General features: G+C 46.0%; 2 protein-coding genes across 3 annotated transcripts in view; one reads left to right on the top strand and one right to left on the bottom strand.

Annotated features, from left to right (window-relative positions):
* The window catches only part of lipf (lipase, gastric), a 911,257-nt gene extending 910,711 nt beyond the window's left edge, over nt 1–546 (top strand). Inside the window, exon 13 of the transcript XR_013498988.1 lies at nt 502–546. The gene's annotated coding sequence lies outside the window, so the exon portion shown is untranslated. The remainder of the gene's footprint in view (nt 1–501) is intronic.
* Nucleotides 1–20,352, bottom strand: part of LOC144500519 (monocarboxylate transporter 12-like) — a 64,821-nt gene that overhangs the window by 9,115 nt on the left and 35,354 nt on the right. For both annotated transcript variants that reach the window (XM_078223563.1, XM_078223564.1), the window contains exons 2-5: nt 16,476–16,734; nt 14,034–14,137; nt 7,287–7,430; nt 2,049–2,673 (exon numbers count right to left, since the gene is read on the bottom strand). In XM_078223563.1, the coding sequence (XP_078079689.1) occupies nt 2,049–2,673; nt 7,287–7,430; nt 14,034–14,137; nt 16,476–16,585 (983 nt within the window). In that variant the 5' untranslated portion in view covers nt 16,586–16,734. The remainder of the gene's footprint in view (nt 1–2,048; nt 2,674–7,286; nt 7,431–14,033; nt 14,138–16,475; nt 16,735–20,352) is intronic.

Raw genomic sequence — 20,352 nt, 5'->3', positions numbered from 1 at the left:
TTCTGAGGAATGTGGAGGAACAGAGAGATCTTGGGGTCCATATCCACAGATCTCTGAAGGGGTTGCCACTCAAGTGGATAGAGCTGTGAAGAAGGCCTATAGTGTGTTAGCGTTTATTAACAGGGGGTTTGAGATTTAGAGCCGTGGGGTTATGCTGCAACTGTACAGGACCTTGGTGAGACCACATTTGGAATATTGTGTGCAGTTCTGGTCATCTCACTATAAGAAGGATGTGGAAGCACTGGAAAGAGTGCAAAGGAGATTTACCAGGATGCTGCCTGGTTTGGAGGGTAGGTCTTATGAGGAAAGGTTGAGGGAGCTAGGGCTTTTCTCTTTAGAGCGGAGGAGGTTGAGAGGCGACTTAATAGAGGTTTATAAGATGATGAGGGGGATAGAAAGAGTAGACGTTCAGAGACTATTTCCTCGGGTGGATGTAGCTGTTACTAGGGGGCATAACTATAAGGTTTGTGGTGGAAGAAACAGGAGGGATGTACAAGGTAGGTTCTTTACTCAGAGAGTGGTTGGGGTGTGGAATGGACTGCCTGCTGTGATAGTGGAGTCGGATACTTTAGGAACTTTCAAGCGGTTATTGGATAGGCACATGGAGCACACTAGAATGATAGGGAGTGGGATAGCTTGATCTTGGTTTCGGAAAAGGTTCGGCACAACATCGTGGGCCGAAGGGCCTGTTCTGTGCTGTACTGTTCTATGTTCTATGTATGTTTATCCCTCGGAATCATTACCTTGCTCCAAACATTTCAATGGGGGATTCACAAAACATTTTGAAACTCTTTGGCTTGTATACGTTTCACGGACATCTACACTGAGGAGTGGGTCTTCCAGGCATCCAAGGACATCATTTAGTACTCCCCGGCACACAATAAAAGCTCTCTCCACTCTCTCAATTCTTCCTGATCTGTGCATGTATTCTCTCAGTCTGATGCTATCGACATGGCCAACATCTATTACTAAATCCATCTCAATCTTTACACCATCCACTTCTGATTAGTTTGGACAAATGGGCCTTAGGGATATATTTAAGCCATTTAAGATCCTAATGTTTATGTCCTGATGATAAACAAGTGGAAATGGCAAAGAATGAAGGACATACACTCAGGGTGTTCATTTTTTTTTTTGCAAACATGGTATCAAAATGATAGGCCAGAAAATGATAGGCCAGGGCGGCACGGTAGCACAGTGGTTAGCACTGCTGCTTCACAGCTCCAGGGTCCCAGGTTCAATTCCCGGCTCAGGTCACTGTCTGTGTGGAGTTTGCACATTCTCTTCGTGTCTGCGTGGGTTTCCTCCGGGTGCTCCGGTTTCCTCCCACAGTCCAAAGATGTGCGGGTTAGGTTGATTGGCCAGGTTAAAAATTGCCCCTTAGAGTCCTGGGATGTGTAGGTTAGAGGGATTAGCGGGTAAATATGTGGGGGTAGGGCCTGGGTGGGATTGTGGTCGGTGCAGACTCGATGGGCCGAATGGCCTCCTTCTGCACTGTAGGGTTTCTATGATTCTATGATTCTATGAAAATAAAAATTGAGAGAATGGTTAAAAAAGGAGGCAAAATGAAGCCCTATGGACCAATGGAATAAGATGAATTATTTAAGTTATTGAAAATGTTTTTAGTTCATTCGTGGTTTACAGTTAATGGGTTCAATCCTTCCTAGGGATTCTTCGGATTGGCAGAAGTGGTGGGATAGGGGTGACTGATTTCTGCCCTTGCACGTCATTATAATGTGCTCACCGACAGAGACTGGTGTCGTTTATGTCCACGGTGGTATATTCTGGAAGTGGTAGGGAGATGACAGAAGGCATTCCCTATCCGAGCCCAGAGAAGTTACGCATCAAACTCAGTGTAGGTTGAACAGAGAATTCAGTAGAGGTTGAGCAGACAATTCTGCCCTGTGCCATTGAGTCCTGGGGCTGAGACCTCAAGTCTTCATACCACTGACAGTGATTTTGGCGTCACTGATGCTGCAATTTATCCTCAAGCCCATGAGTCTGATCATTCTAGTGCAGAATAACATCAAAAACGTGTCTATCCTTACCTTCTGTCCGATAGCCAGCCAAATGAAATGTTGCCCACAATGTTTACGATGCCTAGAATTGACATTAAGAAGGCTGCTTGCTGCTGGCTGACCCCAGCGCTTACCGCGTACGGTACAAGGTGCACAAAAGGAGTGCTGCAGCCATAGGCTAAGAACAGCAGCGATACAGCAAATACCAGGAAGTCCGGAGTCAGCAGGAAGGCGTATTCTTTATAAGATGGACAACAGCTACAGGGTTGCTTGTTAGCACTCTCCTTTCCGATGAAACTTGAATCTGCAGAAGGGCTGGGTAGTTGCGGCTCGTCACATTGTGTTTTATAGCTGCCCTCCTCCGAGATTTTTCTGCCAGCAATATTACTGATGGCGGAACTGGATAGTTCCTCTATTAGAGTGAGAGGCCGCAGCAAAGCACCACAGACACATATATTAGCTACGAGGCCTCCGAGGATCAGTAATGCCCCACGCCAAGAGTACTGTTCAATCAGCAGCTGAACCACTGGGGCTAAAACAAAAGTTCCAATTCCACCTCCTGACATGGCCAATCCATATGCCATAGCTTTCCTCTTACAGAAGTACTTCCCCACGATTGATATGGCTGGAGAATAAGCCAAAGCACATCCGCAACCTGCAACAGGGAACAATTATTTTTTTATTAAGCGGCATGTTTCACTCCAGAAGCCAGGTGATAAAGAAAAAAAGCTACAGCCTAATCTTTACACACTTCATAGGTTTGAGTTACCGAAATATACATTACGAACCTGTAACTTCTAACCCAACAACCCGGCAGCAATTTAGAACAAAGAAAATTACAGCACAGGAACAGGCCCTTCAGCCCTCCAAGCTTGCACCAACCATGCTGCCCCACTGAACTAAAAAACCCCTACCCTTCCAGGGACCAGATCCCTCTATTCCCATCCTATTCATGTATTTGTCAAGATGCCCCTTAAAAGTCACTATCGTATCTGCTTCCACTACCTCCCCCGGCAGCGAGTTCCAGGCACCCACCACCCTCTGTGTAAAAAACTTGCCTTGTACATCCCCTTTAAACCTTGCTCCTCACACCTTAAACCTGTGCCCCCTGGTAATTACTTAAATATAGAGAAGCACAAGCGAATCCCCAAAGTAAATCCCCAGTTACTGTCCACTCCCTGAACACAATTAAATACTCAATTATTTTATAATTCACAATACCTACTCCTTTATCCAGGTGCTTTCACTTTCAGCTTTCCACCACCAGTAACCTAAGCAGGGGGTTCTCAAATAGAGGTCATGTAGGAGTCCACAAGAAACTTCAGGGGTCTGCTAGTTGGATTGTCCACCAATACAGTGAGGTAAGTGGAGCAGTCCAATGGTGCAAAGACTGCATGCACAGTCAGTTCAGATCCTGATCACTGGACACTAGTTGTACAAGGTGCACAAGTTTCTTTGCATGTCAATGACTTTTACAACAGCATTTAAATAAGTGTCCTTTTTTTTGATCCAACCCAATTCTGTGCACAAATCGCTCAATCCCTTTAACTATTAAACCAAACAGTGGGAGTCATCACCTCTCTTCAGGGGCATTAATGCCTATGTTGAGGGTGGGGAGAACCAGGAGTTTAAAAAAAAGTTTACTTATTCGTCACAAGTAAGGCTTACATTAACACTGCAATGTAGTTACTGTGATATTCCCCAAGTCGCCACAGTCCGGCGCCTGTTCAGGTCAATGCACCTAACCAGCACATCTTTCAGAATGTGGGAGGAAACCGGAGCAACCGGAGGAAACCCACGCAGACACGGGGAGAATGTGCAAACTCCACACAGACAGAGACTCAAGCCAGGAATTGAATCCGGGTCCCTGGCGCTGTGAAGCAGCAGTGCTAACCACCGTGCCACCCCACCCGAGTTTGTCAGCATTGAGGCCACTACGGTAGCGCATGCCCTCCTTTCAACTCTTCTTTACCCTTGTGCTAAGCCATCCATGTTGGCTGGATTGGCGGCACGGTGGCACAGTGGTTAGCACTGCTGCCTCACAGTGCCATGGACCCAGGTTCAATTCCGGCCTTGGGTGACTGTGTGGAGTTTGCACGTTCTCCCCATGTCTGTGTGGGTTTCCTCCGGGTGCTCCGGTTTCCTCCCACAGTTCAAAGATGAGCAGCTTAAGTTGGTTGGCTATGCTAAATTGCTCCTTAGTGTCAGAGGGATTAGCAGGGTAAATACATGGGGTTACGGGGATAGGGCCTGGGTGGGATTGTTGTCGGTGCAGGTTCGATGGGCCGAATGCCCTCCTGTACTGTCAGAATTCTCTTCTATTCTATGGATTCTATGATATTCAATTTACATTTGAAATGTAAAAAAAAATGCAAGGTAGCGGGGATCGATAAAGGGAGTGTCACTAATTGCTTAGCCTTTTCAAATATGATTTCAGGTATAATTGATCCCAATGCAGGCAAATGTGGCATCATGCACTCTGCACCTAAAGAGGATTAAACAGGGCCTTTGTGAAGTAGAGAAAAGCTGGAAACAGCAAAGGTTCCAAAAGATCTTTGGGTTGTTCCAGGTATACACATCATTATAAAAAAACATGAATACGTAGAGCAAGTAACCAGAGAGGCTAATGGAATGCTGGTTTTTATATCTCCAATACAAAGCGATAGAAATCATGCTATAGTTACATAAAATGCATTTAGGTCATACTTAGAGCAATTTTGGGCACCACACCTTAGGAAAGATATAGGGCCTGATTTTACCATTTTGAGTCCAAGTGCCGAATCTGGACATCAAATAGGTCCGCACCTGGAATCCTCTTTCCAGTGCGCCCATACGCGTTTTACCGGCTCCGGTCCGATTCGTGCTGTGGGCGGGGCTTAGCGCTGTCGGGATGATCAGAGCTCTGAACTGCGCATGCGCAGTTGGAAAAAAATCCGAAGCAGCGCGCCCGGGCAGGGAGAAAAAAACAAGAGAGCAGCTCTCTGACCCAGATCATCACGGGGGTTGGGGGGGGGAGGGTGGAAGGAGGAGAGGGGGCAGGACCCAGATCACCTTCTGGTGGGGCGGGGGGGAGGGCGGGGGAAGGAGAGGGGGTGTGACGGTCCATCCGGCTCACCAAGTCAGTTACAATACTGCGTTCAGCATCTACTGAACCATCTTGGATACAAAGGATAATGGCATCAGGGTTCTGCATGTAAGCCTTGCTTATGCTAAAACTTATATCCTTGGTGTCGGCAGCCATTCCTGGTGTTACAGTACTGATAGCACCAGGAAGATCGACCAGTACCATTCATTATCCCTTGTATCCAAGATGGTTCAGTAGATGCTGAACACAGTATTGTAACTGACTTGGTGAGCCAGATGGACCCACAAGGCAGAAGGACCATCTTTGTGTTGACCAAAGTGGATCTAGCTGAGGAACATACAGCTTATCTTGCTAACGGAAGGATGGGGAGGGAGACCAGCGATCGAGGTTGGTTGGGGGTGTGCTCTGCCGAGGGGGCCCTGCCTCCCAGGGGGGTCTGATCCGGAGTGGGGGGTGGTCTGCCGGGGTGGTTAGCAGGGGGGTCCACGAAGGATGGTCAAGGAGGATGGTGACTTCACAAGGGCAGAGAGGGCTTCGGAGGTTCCCCTGCAGAATAGAAACCCGCTTCAGACTTTTATTCGGCAGTTCGCTAAAAGCGCGGATTCGGAACGGGCCAGAAGACGGTAAAGTGGGATTTGGCGGTAGGGTTGGGCACGCGGTTCATTAAGTCGATTTAAATGCATGCTAATGCATTTAAATCGTCGGGCCGCCTGATTGGGTATCGGTGAAGACAGGATCTGCTCGGAATCGGGTGCAGATCGCAGTATAGGCCCGACGCCCAACTTTATCGCGATTGCGCTCCCGGAGGTTTTGGTAAAATCGGGCCCATAGGGTGGAACTCTCCCAAAAATATTCCAAATGCCGAATTCACGTAAAAACTGGAGTAAATTACGCTGCTTTTTTTCAGCAGGATTTTCAAAATGAATCTCCCACACTGTGTATCACAGAAAGCCCTAGTGTGAATCCTGTTAGAAATCAGTGGATGGAACCCATTCCTGCCCCAGAGGCTGGCAGCATAGCGCTGAGCGGGCCACTGCGCATGCATCAATCCGTCATAGCGGAGATCGGCACATGTGCAGTAGCCCCACACTGCCAGCCGCCCGATCGCTGGGCAGCCCCATGACCCCCTATCGTGCCCCTCCACCCCCTGATCGCTGACTCCCCCGCAGTCCCGACCCCCCTCCCCCGCATGCTGACCACTCCCCCTCCCCCGCCACCCCGATGGCCAGCCCCAATCACCCCTTCCCTCCCTCAGTCACTAATCCCAAATGCAGAGTGGCGGTGGGACCCCCCCCCACCCCCACCAATCTCCCCCCCAGAAGCCCTGCCCCTCCATTAAACCCGCCCCTCTGGCCCCGCCCGCTTTGGCACTGCCGAATGCCTGGTGGGCAGTGCCAAGGTGCCCCCTGGGCATCGCCACTTTGCCCCTTGGGCAGTGTCAGGGGGCCAGGCTGGCGCTGCCAGGCTGATAATGCCCAGGTGGCACCCCTCCCTTACCCCAACCTCCTGGGGGCCTCCATGGCCTTCCTTCACTCCAGCGGGGTCGGACTGCCAGCCCCCTGCTAGTGGGGAGCTGTTGTAAACCCCACTGGAGAGAAACACTCCTCGCTGGGACTGGGGCTGGGCGGGGGTGGATAGCGGTCCCAAGAACTTCAGTCCCGGGCCCACTAATCACATTCAAATTTGAATTTAAATATTTACAGCAGCTCCGCGTCGATTGGCACAGAGCTGACGACGCTGGAAATCCGGCGGGCGGAGGCACACGAAGGCCTTGGCGCCCAACAGGAAGCTCTCTACACGGCCTCTGCTTATGTCTCCCGGCCGGTTGCACTGGTCTGCTGGGAGAATCGCCCCCATATTTGTTGGCTGTGGAGAGAGCTCAGTATAGATTTACCAGAATGCATACCGAACTGCAATTATTAAATTGCGAGGGATTACACAAACCAGGGCTGCATTTGCTGTGATTTAGAAAGTTAAGGGGTGATTTGATCAAAATTTTCAAGATACAAGGGAACACTCACCATTTCACCTCATGGTGCAAGGCAGGAAGTTACCTCGATAGCTCTTCAACTTTGTAAGTGCTGTTCCCATTGTCTCTGCTTTTCCAACCTTTCCCGATCTAAGAGTGCCTCTGAAGGCTTTGCAGCAGTCAACCAAATTTATACAGCAGTTATAATTCCTACCTGTCAGGACTCCCAGCGATAGATAGAGGTACTCCAGGCAAGTAGCGAATGAGCTGAGAATGAGGCCAGCAGAAGCCAACACCCCTCCAAGAATCACCGCCACTCTTGTGGAATAGCGATTGCTAATAATACTCCCAACAGGTGCTAAAGAGAACAGCAGGACAAACATTGTGAAAATGATTTGATGACACTGTAACCTTCCCCTACTTTTGCCCAATATACAAATGCAAAAAAATCTAATAAAACACAACATAAATCTCTAAGCCTCACGGGGCAACTGGAGATAAGTGCGATTTGTGGTGATAAGTGCGATTAAAATCTTCACACAGTGCAACTAAATCTTCATCCATGTGCAATCTAATCCCACTCATCCCCCTTTTGTTAGGCCACATTCTAGATCCTTATTCAGGCGGCACAGTGGCACAGTGGTTAGCACTGCTGCCTCACAGCACCAGGAGCCTGGGTTCAATTCCCGGCATGGGTGGAGTTTGCACATTCTCCCTGTGTCTGTGTGGGTCTCCTCCGGGTGCTCCGGTTTCCTCCCACAGTCCGAAAGACATGCTGGTTAGGTGCATTGGCCATGCTAAATTCTCTCTCAGTATGCCCGAACAGGCGCCAGAGTGCGGCGACTAGGGGATTTTCACAGTAACTTCATTGCAGCGATAATGGAAGCCTACTTGTGACACTAATAAATAAAACTTAAACTTATTCTGCCAGACATCCCTTGTCCCATTGTTGTTAGATACCTGTACCCGTCCATCAATGCTCTCAGACTCCATATTGTTCTATCCAGGGATACCCTCCACAATTTAAAATTCTGCAACCCCTCTTCCCAGTATTATTGTCAAACCAAGTAAAACAAGTAACACATTTTATCCTCCTTGTGTTAATAAGCACCAAGTTCCTCCTCTGCTGTGTCACCAATACCTCTACAGAACCTATGAACAGAACTCAAAATCTCCATTATACCTCCATTATACCCACACTTGGTCGGGATTACCACAGCACCTGCTTGGTCAGAACACCGAAATAAAAGCTACCAGAATATAACAACCCAAGCCAACCTTATTCAATTAAACTTCTAATAATAGACACAAAGCAATTAATCATCCTTGCTCATTTCCTTGGTGAAGGCCTGCTCCACTGCTCCTATGCAGTAACACCCCAGCAGCTGTAGAGTGGCTGCCTACTGTCACTGGGGAAGACTGCTGGTGGACATGTAGCACACTCTCATGCAGCCCAAGGCCTAGAAGGCCCGGCTTCATGCTGCACCATCTTGGCACAGATGGCAGAAATCTGGATGGCTGACAAGGCATCACCGGGGGCGCTGGCGGGGTGACAGTGGAAGAACCAAGCAGTGGACAGCGGGTTCAGGCTCCACGGAGGCACCGCCACAGCCCCTTGGGGGTGGTGTCTCAGCAATCCCAGTAACCTGCTGGAGAGCAGATTGCTGGACTGCTGTAAGATCCCGAAAACCTCTTTGAGCACTGGTATCTGTCACCATGGCAGCAGCAGTATGAGCCGGCATGGCAGTAAGCTCAGGTCTCAGAGGAACAGGGAGGCTGAGGGCGATCCCAGTCGGAGCTTTCAGTGGAACGCTCAGACGTTGGGTGGTTTCAGCTTGCTCTGAGAAGGAAGCTGAGACCTGGGCCATCAGACCCTGTAATAATCATTGTCAGGTGCTCTCATGAAGTTAGCCACCATTCCCACACGCAGAAGAATGGGATCCAAGCTCTGCGCAAATGAAAAAAAAATCAAATAAAATACAACATAAATCTCTGTGCCTCATGGATCAACTGGAAAGGCACTGTGTAGTGATAAGGGCCGTGCCATGTTGGTGCCTGACTCTTCCCTGTACCTTGGTAGTGGAAATAAGCTCTGTAACAGGGCTGCCCAATGTACTAAGCGCGGCCCTCAATGCATTTCTGCACACTCCCCCACTGAATCCCGCATCAGAGCCCTCTGCGGCATAACTGAGGTCAGCCCTCAACCTGCAGGGAACCACCACCACCACCACCTGGCTGCTGCCCACTCAACGCATTTTTAAAAATTAAACATTTAATTTTTTTAAATTAAAAATTTAGAAATTTTAAATATGGGTTAACAGGTAGCACAAAAGTTGCCTGCTATCTGTATTACTATGTACAGATATGGTTTAACATGCAGCACAAATTAAAATTGACAAATTAAAATTTGAAGTTTAAATTTTAAATTTCAATTTATAAAAATTAGAAGTTTAATTTAAAAAGTTTAGAAATTAAAAATTTTAAAATATGGGTTAACAGGTAGAACAAAAAGTTGCCTGCTGCCTGCATTACTATGTACAGATGTGGTTTAACATGTGGCACAAATTAAAATTGAAAAATTAAAATTTTACATTTTAATTTTAATTTTAAAAAATTAAAAGTTTAATTTAAAAAGTTTAGAAATTAAAAATTTTAAAATATGGGTTAACAGGTAGTACAAAAGTTGCCTGCTGCCTGCATTACTGTGAACGGATGTGGATTAGTTATTTGCCATGATCGCCAAGCTCTGTTTTGGGGTCAATTGGAATTTTAGCATTGAGTCTTCACTTTCCCTGAAAAACAGAATTGGAAGAAAATTAGTGCAACTTGGAAGAGTAAGTTAGGAAACCACAAATAAAATTATGTTCACCAACTCTGAAATCATACCTTATTGACTGAAGGAACTGAGCAGTCACTAGGGACTCCAATTCAATGGACATAATTGGAAGTATCTTTTAGGCGCCGGAAGCATATCAGATAGCAGTAATATCCTGCAGGTTGTAAGCAATTATGCTTTCAAATGGCTGTGAAAAATGTTCTCCCATTTACCAAAGCACATGCTGGAATTCAATAATTTGTTTAAAGTCATTTAAGCATAATTAAATGCCACATACACATTCTTCTGGAACAAGTCATAATAGTCTGATCACGAGGAAGTAGTGGGTGGAGACCGGCATGCTGTCAGCTGTGCCTTCAGTAGTTTCGGTCACACTGCAGAATGAACAAAGCAAATTCCAAGCCTGGCAACCTGCAACAGGACTTCAAGCTTATTCCATAATTGTTATTCAGTGGTCTGCACCAGAGGTAATGACACATCTTCATTTGGGACCTATCCACATATGTTAATACTTAATAGCCACACGGTGCATTATCAGAATGTCTTGTTTTAACTTTCCTGGTGTCATTCCAAGTTTGCCAGAACGTGGTTACTCTCCATAATCACATCATCCAACTTGATCTTTTTTTCACTGTGGCCACCATTAGAAGTATTTGAATTTCTACTGATAATTTCACATCTTGAAGAAAATACTCCTTTGGCAGCTGCTTGCAATGTTATACCTTCCTTCACCTCATTTGTAGAAAATCTTAAGATGACTGCATCAAAACATCTTCAGCTTTGCTGTCTGATCCGTTCCAACTACAATGTAGCATTGTGCTAAACTACAATTCAAAACCTCTTCCAGATTTTTACCAACCATATCTACCCGGTAGATTTTCATATCTTCACTGCTTTGATTCTAGTTTCCCCTCTCCTCAGTCCTCACCCCAATCCCGCCCCACCCCCCAATCCCCCTCCCCACATCACCACACCCCTACTCCCTACTGACCTTTAGAGATCATGATGTGGAGATGCCGGCGTTGGACTGGGGTAAACACAGTAAGAAGTTTAACAACACCAGGTTAAAGTCCAACAGGTTTATTTGGTAGCAAAAGCCACACAAGCTTTCGGAGCTCTAAGCCCCTTCTTCAGGTGAAGAAGGGGCTTAGAGCTCCGAAAGCTTGTGTGGCTTTTGCTACCAAATAAACCTGTTGGACTTTAACCTGGTGTTGTTAAACTTCTTACTGTCTTTAGAGATCAGGCAGAGAGGGGCTGTTATAATTAATTTCAGTAAGAAGTCTCACAACACCAGGTTAAAGTCCAACAGGTTTATTTGGGAGCAAAAGCCAGGAGCTTTTGGTAGCTTTTGCTACCAAATAAACCTGTTGGACTTTAACCTGGTGTTGTGAGACTTCTTACTGTGTTTACCCCAGTCCAACGCCGGCATCTCCACCTCATAATTAATTTCACCCCTTTCCTGCCCAGATCCAACCTACTGTGATTTTAAAGATTCGGATCTGACAGAGGTCGCCAGGGTCTCCTTTAGCATTTGTTGCATTTTAATTGCACAATTATGGCTGGATCTGTTATTTTAAATAGGGTTCTGAGCAGAAGAGCAGTGATGAAACCCACCCAGCCTCCTGACCACCCCCTCCTTCAGCAAGGCCAAACCTGCCAGGGACAACTGACAGGTTCACAATGAAGTGTGGCAAGGTGATTTTAATATTTTTAATTCCTTCCTCAGGAGCAGGAGTAATCATTTGGGTCCTAGAAGGCTGTTTTGCCCCCCCCCCCCCCCCCACTTAAGCTGAGCTTTCCCCTTCCTTGCCAGGCCTGTGTTTTTTCCTGTTGAGCTCCATTGATCTACTTACCAGGGGTCAGGGACCATATCCTAGCTCCCTGAGTCTGCTGCTACCCAGATTTAGCAATGAGCAACTACTTCCCGCCAACTTGCTGCTCAGTCGGTTGGCAAGCAGCTGGTAAACCAGTTGAAGATCTCTGCTGCCATAGTGCCTCATATCATCCCACCCCTTAACTCCCCCTCCCACCCACCCTCTCCCCCCCTCCCCCAAGCCCTCTCCAGCCCATCGCTCTAAGAGTTCAAACTAAAAGAGGTCTGTAGAGTTCCTTTGCTTGCAGTACTGCACAGAGTCCTACGTTTCCTGATGCCACCAAGAGTTTCACACCCATTCTTCTCTCAAGAAAATAAATCAGAAATATCCAGAAATGCTCCGGATGATTATAGCAGGAAAACGGGCTGTCAGGAGACTGACCTCGACAGGTTTCTTGGATGTATGGAAGGATTTGTAAGTCGAATCAATTCAGAATCCAAATTGTGATTTCTCAACACTTGAAGCTGCTCCTTAGATACGGAGAACGGCATTCGAAACTGCCAAGAAGGTGTGCCCAGATTGTTCTGAATTAATGTTCCATTTGTGGCCAGGTTTTATTTAAGGTGTAGTCACTGCACTCCGATCCAGTTCCTGAGTGGTTTTGGGCCAACGATAATTAGTAACAGACTAATTAGTAACTACCTCCTGATCGCTAGAGTATAATATTTCACTCCAGATTCCAGAAACCAATTTAAGGTTGTGAAACAACGGCCTGCACCACAAACTACAGAATCATTCACTCACAGTCGAAAAGGAGAACTTGCTCCAGCAACGTGAAAGCTGCAGGGCAAAATTTTCTCCAACTTGCAAATGAATTAAGTAGAGCGGACTGTTCCGCACTCACTAAGTTCAGTGCAAAACAGTTAAGTGCTGACTGTGACATTTTAGTCCCCAATTTGTGAATGGGTTGAAGCCAAGTTAAGTCAACTACTTAATTACAAACCTCCCACCTGACTCTGATGTTGCCATGGCAGCTTGAGCAGAGAACCTGGGACTTTCCCATCTCGAACCCTTTGTTTTCACTTTATTTAATTTTTAACTGTTCTCTACCTTTTATTTCTTTATTGTCTTTATTTTTCTTCCTTCCCACTCTTTCCCCCTTTTTTATCTCCCCTTTTCTTACCTTTTCTCTCCCTTTTACTCAATTTTACCTCTCTCCCACTCATCTCCCCCCTTCCCCCACATCTTCATCTGTCACAGTTTACCCTCTGATTTCAGCTTCTCTGCCGTTTGGCCATTCACATCTTCTATTATCTCTATGGACAGCCATTAGCAGCCTTTCCCATTGTTTTTGTGGCTATAACTCATCTTTCATTCCCCCACCCTACAGTATAAATATTTCCCACTTTCAATACCTTTCAGCTTTGACAAAGGGTCATCTGGTCTTGAAACGTCAGTTCTTTTCTCTCCTTACAGATGCTGTCAGACCTGCTGAGATTTTCCAGCATTTTCTCTTTTGGTTTCAGATTCCAGCATCCGCAGTAATTTGCTTTTTTACCTGGGACTTCACACCGACTCAGCGGGCAAATCGAATTGGGTTGGTTTTGTTGTGTTGTGAGGGTTGGCACAGCAATTTGTCCTTGGTCTTATTAGCCCCTTATTCTCATCTTGTGTGATAGTGTGAGGTCATTAGTGACCTCGCACTGCTGGAGTCCATTGCTGCACTCTCCTTGCAGTAAAGGATTTTCAATGGCTTCAGCAGTGGTTCTATTCTAGCTCATAGATGAAGAGTTGAGGGTTCAAAAGGACAAATTGGATAGCTCCCAATAAAAGGGCTTTTTTTTAAAAATCACCTTTCTTTGTGCTCCCATTCCACAAGTTCCAGGTTACTCCCCCCTCCCCGCCCCCCCGCACCTCCCGCAAATGTAAATGTAAAAGGGATATACAACTAAAATATTGCCCATACACACACAAAGAATTTTCAGAGTGTTGTCAAAGAACAGAGAGACTTGGACCGTGATTCACTGTATTGGCAAGTGATGAGTTCAAGCAGGAGATTCAAGAACAAAATAAGTTAAATTGTTTTTCTTTCATTTACAACACTTTCTTCTCACAGAATCTTAAGGCCCGTGCTCAGTTCTAATATTAATGGTGCCGCCAATGATTATGCTCCAACTTCCATGGCATCAGTGCAACAGTTAAGGCACCGCAGTTCAAAACACATTGCAAAGGAATACCTGATCCCATTGGGAAGAAGGCTTCCCCCGGTTGTACTTTGGGAGTATGTCACTTATAAATTCAACGCACTCACCGAAGACCATTGTAGTGCAGTCGACAGTGGAGTGTATCCATGCCGTCATGGCGTAATCCTGAGCAAAGTAATTCTGGAACTCCACAAAAAATATGGAGAAGCATCTAGAAATTTGAAAAAATACGTGAAAGCAGTTAGGTGAGGTAAAAAGAGAAAAGGGTTCAAAATCCACCACAGATATCACAGCTGGAAGGAGACGCTGGCCTGGTGGTATTACCACTAGACTACTAATCCAGAAACTCAACTAATGTTCTGGTGACCCGGGTTCAAATCCCAACCACGGCAGATGGTAGAAGTTGAATTCAAGAAAAAAAATTCTGATGACCATGAAACCATTGTTCACTGAGGTTTCAAAAAATCACATAATTTTAAAGAGTAACCCTGGACTTATACTGGTTATGATGTGGAGATGCCGGCGTTGGACTGGGGTAAACACAGTAAGGAGTCTAACAACACCAGGTTAAAGTCCAACAGGTTTATTTGGTAGCAAACTCCACTAGCTCTCGGAGCGCTGCTCCTTCGTCAGGTGAGTGGGAGATCTGCTCATAAACAGCAAACAGGGCATATAAAGACACAAACTCAATTTACAGAATAATGAATAATGATTGGAATGCGAGTCTTTACAACTAATCAAGTCTTAAAGGTACAGACAATGTGAGTGGAGAGAGCATTAGCACAGGTTAAAGAGATGTGTATTGTCTCCAGACAGGACAGCCAGTGAGACTTTGCAAGTCCAGGCAAGTTGTGGGGGTTACCGATAGTGTGACATGAACCCAAGGTCCCGGTTGAGGCCGTCCTCATGTGTGCAGAACCTGGCTATCCGTCTCTGCTCAGCAACTCTGCGCTGTCGTGTATCGTGAAGGCCACCTTGGAGAATGCTTACCCGAATATCAAAGGCCGAACACCCAGGACCGCTGAAGTGCTCCCCAACAGGGGAGCTCCCCAACAAACTACCCAGCCTTCAGGAGAACAGTGACCACGACACCACACAATCCTGCCACAGCAACCGCTGCAAGACGTGCCGGATCATCGACACGGATGCCATCATCTCACGTGAGAACACCATCCACCAGGTACACCGTACATGCTCTTGCAACTCGGCCAACATTGTCCACCTGATATGCTGCAGGAAAGGATGTCCCGAGGCATGGTACATTGGGGAAACCATGCAGACGCTGCGACAACGGATGAATGAACACCGCTCGACAATCACCAGGCATGACTGTTCTCTTCCTGTTGGGGAGCACTTCAGCGATCACGGGCATTCGGCCTCTGATATTCGGGTAAGCGTTCTCCAAGGCGGCCTTCACGACACACGACAGCGCAGAGTCGCTGTGCAGAGACTGATAGCCAAGTTCCGCACACATGAGGACGGCCTCAACCGGGACCTTGGGTTCATGTCACACTATCTGTAACCCCCACAACTTGCCTGGACTTGCAAAGTCTCACTGGCTGTCCTGTCTGGAGACAATACACATCTCTTTAACCTGTGCTAATGCTCTCTCCACTCACATTGTCTGTACCTTTAAGACTTCATTAGTTGTAAAGACTCGCATTCCAATCATTATTCATTATTCTGTAAATTGAGTTTGTGTCTTTATATGCCCTGTTTGCTGTTTATGAGCAGATCTCCCACTCCATCTGACGAAGGAGCAGCGCTCCGAAAGCTAGTGGCGTTTGCTACCAAATAAACCTGTTGGACTTTAACCTGGTGTTGTTAGACTCCTTACTCTGTTTATACTGGTTAGCCATGATGTGGAGATGCCGGCATTGGACTGGGGTAAGCACAGTAAGACAAGATAACCAGTTTATACTGGTTAAGCAGAAACGATACTATAAAATCTGTAACCATTATTTCCAGTGTTCTGGAGCCCTGCTCCAAGTGTTCCAGAACTCAAAGACATTCTTGGAATATCTCCCTGGATTTTGTCACACTGGGCGTGATCTTACCGGCCATTCATGCCACGGTCATACAGCAGCGAGGTCGGAGAAGTTGGCACCCAGCCAAATCTCCATCCACCGAAGCGGGATAGGAAAATCCCACCGGCGTGAACGGTGGTAACATTCCGGCCACTACTCCTTAGCAGGATTGGATCATGGTTCCCCGTACCATGAACTCACAATTGAACCAGACGATATGCATTCTGTCTGCTTGACTGAAGGAATAAAAGGCAGGTATTGAGTCAACACATTGAGGAGCAACAGTGACGAATGCCTCGGAGCTCGGCACCTGCTGTACTATTCGAGGACCGGGAACAGCGTGCAGACAAGATGAGAGGAAGAATGTTTAAAACGTGCACCTAACATACAAACAAATGTCGCAAATGCAACAGTGAACATCAATGCAGGTGACAGATCAATCAAAAGGCTGCCAAGCTCAAGGCAAAGCTGATGCTTAATCTGAGCAGAGTATGGTGATCACGAAGGGTTGGAGTGACAAACCTGGACACGGCCCTCGTGCAAACAGTCACTAGGAAGCAGCTGATCACAATCATCCAGCCCCATCCTCCATCTGGGGCTTCCATTAGTGGAACGTTTGAGTGCCGAGGCATCGCAGTGGCTCCACTGCTTCTCGAGATTCGCACTACTCCCCGGTTCGAATAGAGTGACAAATCTGCTCTTCAGTCCAGCAGAGGTCAGTTCAGAACGACCGCACATAGAGGCCTGGAATGTGCTCTTGTAAATGATTTGCATTAACCATCTGTAAAAAAATAAAACACACAGGATGGGTTTGGGCAAAAGTCACACAGGCATGATTAAAAATGAGACAAATTTCTTGCAATTTTCTAAAATGCCTCTCCGTATTGCTGCAAAAGATTCAAAAAATGTCATTTTACCAAAGACCAGATCAAAAGACCTTAATAATAAAGTAGGAATTTTAAACAGATTGTTTAATCCCCCATATTTCCTCATCTACCTTTTATACAAATCCAACTCCAGCAAGATCTCAAATTTGCAAATGGCCCCAAGTTAGTGCAGTACACACAAAGTTTATTCTCTCAATATCTGCCAAAAGGTTATTATTTGCAACAAGCTGAAGCAGGCTCAGGATCCAGTAGATAGCTAAGCACACTGAATAACATTTATTCGCCCATGGCAATTGCGTGTTTCAAAGCTGCAACGAACAAGACAATATCAGTGATTAGCTCTCCAGCCAGCTCCTCCTGACTCACCATTCCTGCTCCCCAACTATTTCCCTGCGTTTTATCCTTCAAGCTGTGGGTTGGTCGTAATCAAAGGCAAATAACATCAAAATTTCATAAAGCTATACCGTCTCATTTTGGTCATTATAACACTTTTTATACAACTTCTTAAAATTGTATATCACCTACATATTTGGGCTTGGTGCTGTTTCAAGTGCAAAAAGATGGACAAGACCTCTCATGGGCAGAGAATAGGTGTACAGCTCACTGAGAAAGAAGCATTAGCAGCCAGATGGGCCTTTGAGCAGTTCTCTGGTTATGTGATGGGATTAAGGTTTCAAGTTGAAACTGTCTGTAAATCTTTGGTTGCTCTTTTTAATCTAAAGGAAATTGCAAAAGTGCTGCCCAGAATTCAATGGCTTACTGAGACTCTTGAGGTACGATTGAGTTAGCAAGTACAGTCAAGGGAAGTATCAGGTGAAAACAGATGTATTATCAAGAAGACCAGTGGAGGGAATCTAACTGGAAGATATTAATTTCACTGAGGATGTGGAAGTGCATACTTCGCTCATTACTAAAGAAATATCAGACACGGAAAAGAGATTACAGGAGATAAAGCAACCACAACAGCAGCATGGCTAATGCATAGTTTGAATTTAGATTATTGATTAGTGTCAAAAATAGTCTTACATTCACACTACAATGAAGCTACTGTGAAAATCCCCTAGTCCCCACACTCCGACGCCTTTTCGGGTACACTGAGGGAGAATTTAGTATGGCCAATTCACCTAACCAGCACACGCCTTTCGGATTGTGGGAGGAAACCAGAGCACCCAGAGGAAACCCACCCAGACACGGGGAGAAGGTGCAAACTCCACACAGACAGTGGCCCAAGCTGGGAATTGAATCCGAGTCCCTGGCATTGTGAGGCAGCAATGCTAATCATTGTGCCACCGTAGCATCTTAAGTATTACCAGAATGGATGACTGGATTATACTCATAACAACCTAATACTTCAAACAGAGAAACGATCTCAAAAACGACAGGCTAATCATCCTTAAAAATAATTTAACCTGAAATTCTCCAGAAAATCCAGCAAGGTCACAAGGGGAGAGTGAAATTCTGAAAGACGTGCTGGTTAAGTGCATTGACCCGAACAGGCGCTGGACTTTGGCGACGAGGGGAATTGCACAGTAACTAAATTGCAGTGTTAATATAAGCCTACATGTGACTAATAAATAAACTTTAAGTTTAAATGCTGAGCAAGAGCCCAGCAGCCAACCTGGTGGCCAAGCATTAGCTATCCCATTGAAGAGCTAATCTTGAGTTAATTTGCCATGCATGTACATTGAATAGCCAACGGCAGGACAGATCACTGCATCCTCCACTTTGCCTCTGAGGCCATGGCAGTGCCTGGAATTGGATTTAATTGAAGTTAAAGGCACAGTTTTCATCATTGATATCGATTTCTGCCCCAGATGTGAAGTGAATGGACTGATATAGCACCATGATGGAGGCAGTCATTACATCACTAAAAAGAATCTTCACCACACATGCCATCCAGATGTTGCGATGTCTCTCAACGGTCCTCAGGTTGCTAACCAGCTGTGCTACTACTTTGTATAGGAGCATGGTATGTGACTTGTTCGTCTAGATAGCCTCAGTTGAGTGGAGAAGCAGAAAGAGGAGTTTGAATAATCAAGGAATTAAAGTAAAGTTTATTTATTAGTGTCACAAGTAGGCTTACATTCACACTGCAATGAAGTTACTGTGAAAATCCCCTAGTCGCCATACTCCAACGACTGTTTGGGTACACTGAAGGAGAATTTAGCATGGCCAATCCACCTAATCTGCACATCTTTGGACTGTGGGTGCAAACTCCACACAGACAGCGATCCAAAAAATTGAACCCAGGTTCCTGGCTCTGTGAGGCAGCAGTGCTAACCACTGTGCCGCCGTGTCTCTGCTGCGACTTAGATCATGCAAGTATGAAGAGTCAATAAAAAATAAAACCGTGGGCTGGATTATACATAATACATTAACAAAATAGCTTCGTCAGGCAAAATTGATACGAATAATGTATGCACATTTAAATAAAGCACTAAAACACAGGTTCACATCATCAGAACTATTGATGGGAAAATGGATGTGAACACAACTTCCAGTTCTACAACCAAACCCACAACAGAACATTACCTCAGATGGTCATGAGAGTCAGAAAGAGCAACAAAGAGACGGCGCGCTCGAAATTTCAACTCCAGGTACAGGAAACAAGTCTTCAAAGTGCTACAGCCCAGGGAAAGAATGTGGACTGGAAATTTATTTTTATTCATTCGTGAGACATGGGTGTCGCTGGCTGGCCAACATTTATTGCCCACCCCTAGTTGCGCAAGCGCAGTTGAGAGTCTACCACAAATTGCTGTGGCTCAGGAATCATATGTAGGCCAGATCAGGTAAGGCCGGCAGATTTTCTTCTCTAAGGGACATTAGTGAACCAGATGGGTTTTTCTGACAATCGACAATGGTTTCATGGTCATCGGTAGATTCTTAATTCCAGATACATTTTATTGAATTCAAATTCCACCAGCTGCCGTGGTGGGATTCGAACTCATGTTCCCAGATCAATAGAATGAAGACACAGTAATAGCAAGATCTCCATAGCTGAGATCATATAGAATCAAAAGGGACCAAGGAAAAATGAGAAGGGAGCAAAAAGCCCTGATATCATTTGGAAGGAAAGTAATTGAGACTTAGGGTGGAATTTTACCATTCCGCCCGCCACAGGAATTGTAGCGGGCGGGACATGGACCATACAAAGGTCCATTGACCTCAGGGCAAGTTTTTCCGACCTTGGGGCAAGTGTGGCCAGAAGATCCCACCCTTAGACTTTTTACCAGGTCTTGATGGACACAGGGAACCAAAATCAAATAGAAACTCTACAACTACGCAGATGGAAGACAACCCAATCGCAAGACGAGAAAGTCCAGTTGATTCCCAGGCTCAAAATGAAATCAGGATCAGATCGGAGAGATTGGTCAAGGCACCTCAAAGACTAACCCCGCAAAGTCTAAGATTCTGGCAGAGATGCAGGAGGATGTATTTCAATGGGATAGAAGCATGGTGGGGAGATGAAGAGTAAAGGGTTAAACAACAGCACCCAATACTGATGTTACCAG

Source organism: Mustelus asterias, chromosome 11 (genome assembly GCF_964213995.1).
Source record: "Mustelus asterias chromosome 11, sMusAst1.hap1.1, whole genome shotgun sequence".
NCBI lineage: Eukaryota > Metazoa > Chordata > Chondrichthyes > Carcharhiniformes > Triakidae > Mustelus > Mustelus asterias.
Note: the sequence above shows the minus strand (reverse complement) of the source record. Positions and strands in the feature narration are given on the sequence as shown.